This window comes from Akebia trifoliata, chromosome 15 (genome assembly GCF_017979445.1).
Source record: "Akebia trifoliata isolate Shusen 1 chromosome 15, ASM1797944v1, whole genome shotgun sequence".
In the NCBI taxonomy this organism is placed as follows: Eukaryota; Viridiplantae; Streptophyta; class Magnoliopsida; order Ranunculales; family Lardizabalaceae; genus Akebia; species Akebia trifoliata.
Genome location: NC_141389.1, coordinates 7,191,058 through 7,196,736, shown reverse-complemented (window position 1 = coordinate 7,196,736; position 5,679 = coordinate 7,191,058). Strand labels below are relative to the sequence as shown.

The 5,679-nt window shown below is 32.3% G+C and overlaps 1 protein-coding gene across 5 annotated transcripts; it reads left to right on the top strand.

Annotated features, from left to right (window-relative positions):
* Nucleotides 1-553: 553 nt before the first annotated feature.
* LOC147384151 (uncharacterized) lies at nt 554-5,422 on the top strand. 5 transcript variants are annotated; one of them, XM_086426801.1, is made up of 15 exons: nt 602-1,159; nt 1,270-1,401; nt 1,500-1,745; nt 1,836-2,171; nt 2,259-2,360; nt 2,524-2,610; nt 2,969-3,097; nt 3,185-3,346; nt 3,429-3,521; nt 3,611-3,775; nt 3,862-3,993; nt 4,085-4,261; nt 4,354-4,562; nt 4,868-4,931; nt 5,016-5,422. In XM_086426801.1, exons 1-13 carry the CDS (start codon nt 632-634, stop codon nt 4,417-4,419), a joined length of 2,355 nt encoding a protein of 784 aa, XP_086282927.1. In that variant the 5' UTR covers nt 602-631; the 3' UTR covers nt 4,420-4,562; nt 4,868-4,931; nt 5,016-5,422. The 5 variants fall into 5 exon arrangements, with proteins under 5 accessions (XP_086282929.1, XP_086282930.1, XP_086282928.1 ...); XM_086426805.1 differs by having other exon boundaries at nt 605-1,159; nt 1,270-1,331; XM_086426803.1 differs by lacking the exon at nt 1,836-2,171 and having other exon boundaries at nt 554-1,159.
* Nucleotides 5,423-5,679: the final 257 nt, after the last annotated feature.

The window sequence follows — 5,679 nt, the reverse complement described above, 5'->3', positions numbered from 1 at the left end:
TATTATAGTCAATGTCAAAAGGCTCCTTTTGACATTAGATCAGAACTATTTTACTCAATGTCAGAAGGATCCTTCTGACATTAGATCAGAACTATTTTAACCAATGTCAGGAGAAGCCTTTTGACATTAGATCAGAACTATTTTAGTTAATGTCAGAAGGATCCTTCTGACATTAGATCATAACTATTTTAGTCAAATGTAAATTGTACATAGAGAATCATTTTGATATAATTTATTTTTGTTATGAATTTAATGTCAAATGTTTTTTTTATCTCACGTCAGAAGGTTCCTTCCGACATTATATACAATACATTCTGATATAATGTCAAAAGTATCATTCTGATATTATATTGTATTGCTTATGAAATTAATTAATTATTTTGAATGGGTCTACGTTAGGTCAATCGTATTGGAAATAGTCTTTCATCTACGTTGACATGGTATGTTATCCTCTTTTTATGACATTAAGTATCATATTTTTTTACATTTTGAAAAATACGATGACATAGCAATATATATTTTGCAGACACGTGTTGTGTGTAACGCGGAAAGATTTTCACAATTCTTCTCAAATTTAACATTTGAGCAGAAGACATGTTTAAATTCTACTTGTTTTGCTCCACTACTATCTATGCCACCCGTCCCAATGTGTAGCAATTTGATTTTTCTTCTCATAGAGAAATTTAATCCTAAAAATGGTTATTTTTCATTTGGAATTAAAGATATTTCTATTTCAGAAGGTGAGGTTGCATTGATATTAGCTTTGGGAGGTTTGTATAGTAGTGATGGAATCGGTTCTCTCTCAAAGAAAGACGAGCTTTGTGTACAATTATTTTGGAATAAGTACTTTGACGTGCCAACAGAGATAACCTTAGATTCTTTTGAGACTATACTTAATACAGTCTTAAAAAATGAAAATATTATTGAATTTAAAAGAATATTTTTATTATACATAGTTATTACATTTTTACTTCCTAAGGACAGACTGAAGATAAATAAAGAACTTTTAAGTATGATATGGTGCGATGAGATCTTCAATAGAATCCCATGGGGCAGATTAGTACACAACCACCTTTTAAAGTCTTTACGCATCTGTGCGACGAAGTTTAAGGAAACTGGTAAACATGTACATTTCTATGGTTGTGCATTGGTGCTTCAGGTAGGTAAAGAAAAATTTGAGTTATTAATTTAATTTTACTTCGAAGTACTAGTTTTATAAACTATTGATGTTTATTTAAGCACTCGTCCTGTATTCTTATGCACTTGTAGGTATGGGCATTCGAACATATACCTGTAATAGCCCCCCGCATATTTGCCAATCATTTTCCAAGGTACCTGAAGTATCCTTATTATTTAAATGAGGAACGACAATTTTACGTCGATAAGTTTGTCAATTGCACGGTATGAATTATTGAACTACGATTTCAATCGTATATATATATATATATACCTCCATCTAATACAAATTTTTTATATGCATGTATCATCATTTTTAACAGATTATCAATAAGTTGAAATTGACCGATCATGAACTTTGTGAGGCTGTTCTTGCTCCATTTTGTAAGGGTTATAAGAGGAAAGAGGAAAATGGTGTTCGGTCTAAAAGGAAAAACTTAGAGGAGGTTGATAAGTTGAAGAAGAAAATGACGGTGATGGAACAGAAGTTGAAAGATCAGTCTAAAGTTATCCAAGAATTGAAAAAGGACATCAAATGTTTGAAGTCATATAATGAATCTGGCCCTAAGGTATTGTTTCTCTACTATGTGTGATAAATCCACATAATAGGTTACATCCACATAGAAATCATTATGAATGTTTGTTTTAATATCAAACAGTATAACGTTAAATTCGATAAAGCCTCGGACTTTGCACCTTCGAAAACCAAGTCATCTCCCCATACCAACACCTCTGTCAATCCTTCAGATATGCCTAAGGCATCGACCCCTACCAAGGGCTTAGACGATCCTTTAGGTATACCTAAGTCATCGCCTCCGACAATGGGCTCTAGTGTTCCTTTTGGTATACACAAGGCATCCCCCTCAACGAATACTTGCACAAATGAGTATCCACTTCACGAAGAAGAAATTGGAATCGATGCTAAAAAGACATCTGAAACAATACCAATGAACCATTCACCTGAAGTATCATTCTCTTCCTCCACAAAATACAAGGTACCTTGCATGAACAATATTTAAAATGTTCAATAAATATTTCATGTGAGTTGGTTTTTATGATCATTTTCTATTCTTCTTATTCAGCTGTCTACTAAAGTTGATAACGGACGTAGTTCGCCTAATATTTTGAAAAGTAATTATCTCAATGATGAACAAAATTCAGAATTCAAATTCGACGCTGATAAGGTATGTATATACTTAATATTTAAAATTTTAATGTAGAAAAAATCACTCACATTCGACTTCATGTTTTGTCTAATTTTTAGACTTATATATTTTTTGTTAGGAAATTGTTATCTATATAATAAACGCATCTTCAATAATACCTGTCTAACTTTAATTTTTATAGGCTGAATCCTCATCTCCTCTTATAAAGCTAGAGTCTGAAGACAACAACATTCTAGCTAGGGGGAATTCATCTGATTTTGATCAAAAGGTGTGTGGTTGTTTGTCTTACAATATCCCCTCTTGGGATTTATCCGGTATATTTATTATGTTGTAAGATTTTCAATCAATTTCTTTGATTTGAAATGTGTATCTATGCACATACAATTTTTTATTGCATGTCGTTGAAATTGTTAGGATGAAATGAAATATTTAATCATCGTATTAATTGATTTCTTTAGCGAATAAGATGTATAAATTTTAAAAAATATATTATTTGAAATGTTATATCATGGTCAATTTAAATACAATTAGTTCGTTATTCATACGTAATTGTTAACTTCATATTTTAAAGGTGTGAAGTACCATACGAATACGAGTAATTTATGCAATGTTATCATTTGTTGTAGGAGGGTGGGTATTCCATGAACCCTGTGAAGTCTAAAAGAGATGTGAAACCTTCAGTATATTTGAAGCCACCCTATGCACCCTTAGATATACGAAAAAAGAAGAAGATATGCAAAGAGTTGAAGTGGGATGTATGCATGTTTCAGATTTCATTTTGATTATGTTTGTTCTAATATTATTATGAATGATATGTAATTATTTTACGTACTAATTTGTAGAGATGCGCTCGTAATTATTTTCATGATCCTAAGCGCCCCTTTACCAACGAAGAATTAACGTTGATAAATTCACATCACGTTGATATAAATTTGGAAGACGGGTATTATATTCCGAGCGCATCTATTGATTCACTTAGGGGGGTTGGGTGGTTGGACGATCAGGTAACATTTTTTCATATTTTAATTTTAATTTTTTTGAGAATTCTAGAATGATTAAATATTTCTTGACTTTGTTGCCACACAGATAATCGATGGATATTGCAAATTTCTTAAAAGGAGAGAATTGCAACATCCAGATCATTTTCTCAAATGTCATTTCTTTAGTCCAATGTATATTGTACGTCCAATTGATATAGACACATCATTTACATATCTTTAAGTTAGATGTGTATATCTTTATAAAACTTTTTTCATTAATCGGTGTAGGTATTACTTAAGGAAGTTCAAGAAGATTACTCTAGCTGGTCAGTGGGTAAGGTCTTGTTGAATAATTTTGAGAGTGTGTCGGGCGAAAAATTCCAATTAAATAAAAACCTGAAAGCGTTTACCAGACCTGACTATCTTAAATATCATATAACATCTTGTGATAAGGTTTGTTTTTTTTCTTGTCTCGTGCCTTCGTATATTTATTTTGTTGTTAAATTACCTCTCATTCTCACATTGTTATTAATCACTAGGTATTTTTTCCCATTCACGCACACGCTCATTGGGCCGTTGCAATATTGGACATAAAAAATAAGAAATTAGAATTTTTGGATTCCCTCTCTAAGGACTGTATGTCAGTCTATAAAGTTGAAATTAAAGCATTGGTATGTATTGATAAGTTATTTAATAATTATTACGCTAATTTAGTAAGGAATTCCACAAGTACTTATCACATTATAATTTGTTAATGCGTAGAAAGAATTTTTCCCGATAGTACTCGAGCAGATGGGGTCGGCGAAGATTGACATCCCACATTGGCCTTGTTACGATCGTAAGAACATTCCCAAACAAACCAATACATGGGATTGTGGAATGTTTATTTTAAAATATATTGATTACGCAAGCCGCGGATTGGAATTTAATTTCAATCAGGTACTACTATATCCCATTTATCTATTTTTAACTTAATTTGGAAACATTCAATTAATAAGATTGATGATTGTTTTACACATCACTCTTTGTAGGAAGATATGTCCTACTTCAGGTTGCGGACTATTCTTGAGGTGGTTATACAGATGGCATTACCTTAAAAGTTGTTTGTTCTTATTTTTGTTCATTACATTGTTATCGACAATGTAATCGTGCATGAATTAAAGATTTGGAAGTCATAACCAATTGGGTGGTTGGGAAGATCGATGTTGGAAAATGCAAAGTTATGGTCTTCACGTTTAAGGTAGAAATCCTAATCTACGTTTATTGACCCTATTAAAATTATAGATTATACATAAAATTTCGTAAGGAGTTGTGTGGACAAAATTAAATAGTATAATATAATTGCATGGTGACACAATCATTCATGATGAGTTAAATGAAGTTTGGTAAGCAATATCTATTATTTGAAACTATTAGTTCACGTCCAATCAACCTTAAACATAGTATCCACCTTTTGAGACATGTGGATATTATGTATGTAGGAGTGTTAATCTGCATTTATTGACCCTAATAAATAAAGTGATAAATTGATTAATTTCTGTGCAGGGAGTTAGGTGGGCAAAAGAAAATATGGTGACATGAGCATTCATGAGGAATTAAATGTCATTTTGTAAGTATTAAATATCAATGTAAATGCACTTAATAGTTCCATTAATAGTTATAGACTTCACCTTCATTATATAATCTTATTCAGGGAAAGAATCCAAATTTTATTCCTATTTAGAAGCTGCAATGAATCACGATGAGAATATGCGTCGTGGATTTCGGACGGGAGATGCATATAGAAAGCACATGCTGGAACGCGAATGGATTCTACTTGTGAGGGATTCAAAGAAATTGATTAAAGAATCCAAACTTGTGCAAGTACCTATCCCAAAAAGACGTGCGATTTCGATGCCGCGTCATAACCTATATTCACTCCATGCGGCAGTTATGAGGTTACAAGCTGAGGTATCAAGAATGTGTAGACGAGTTCTAAGGATTTCATCACTTGAAGTTGATAACGATCCCAACTATGCATCTACTTACGCTATGTCGGATGAAGACGATGACAGTTCTTCTGACTTTGAAGATTAATTTTGTTACTATACACTTGAAAATTTAAGTAATGAAATTCATGGCACAGTCTAAGACAATGCTGAGTATTGGAATCTTGATCCTAATGATTTAAGGATTGAGTTACAGGCAAGGAAAGATAGAGAGGCTATTCTCGAAGCAGTTTAACTGAAAAGGAACTCACCAAAAAGGAATATAGGAAAAATGTAGATAGAGGCCAAGAAAAGAGAAGTAGCTTTAGAAAATGATTTAGCAAGTATGTGGGTACTTGTTGCGAAGTTGAAATAAGGTGGAGTTGTTCC

Excerpts from the sequence above, each read along its gene's own strand:
- LOC147384151 (XM_086426801.1), top strand. The coding sequence starts at position 632 with ATGCCACCCGTCCCAATGTGTAGCAATTTGATTTTTCTTCTCATAGAG. Across the intron at positions 3,776-3,861 it reads ATATAACATCTTGTGATAAG|GTATTTTTTCCCATTCACGC; the intron begins GTTTGTTTTTTT and ends ATTAATCACTAG. Across the intron at positions 3,994-4,084 it reads AAGTTGAAATTAAAGCATTG|AAAGAATTTTTCCCGATAGT; the intron begins GTATGTATTGAT and ends GTTAATGCGTAG.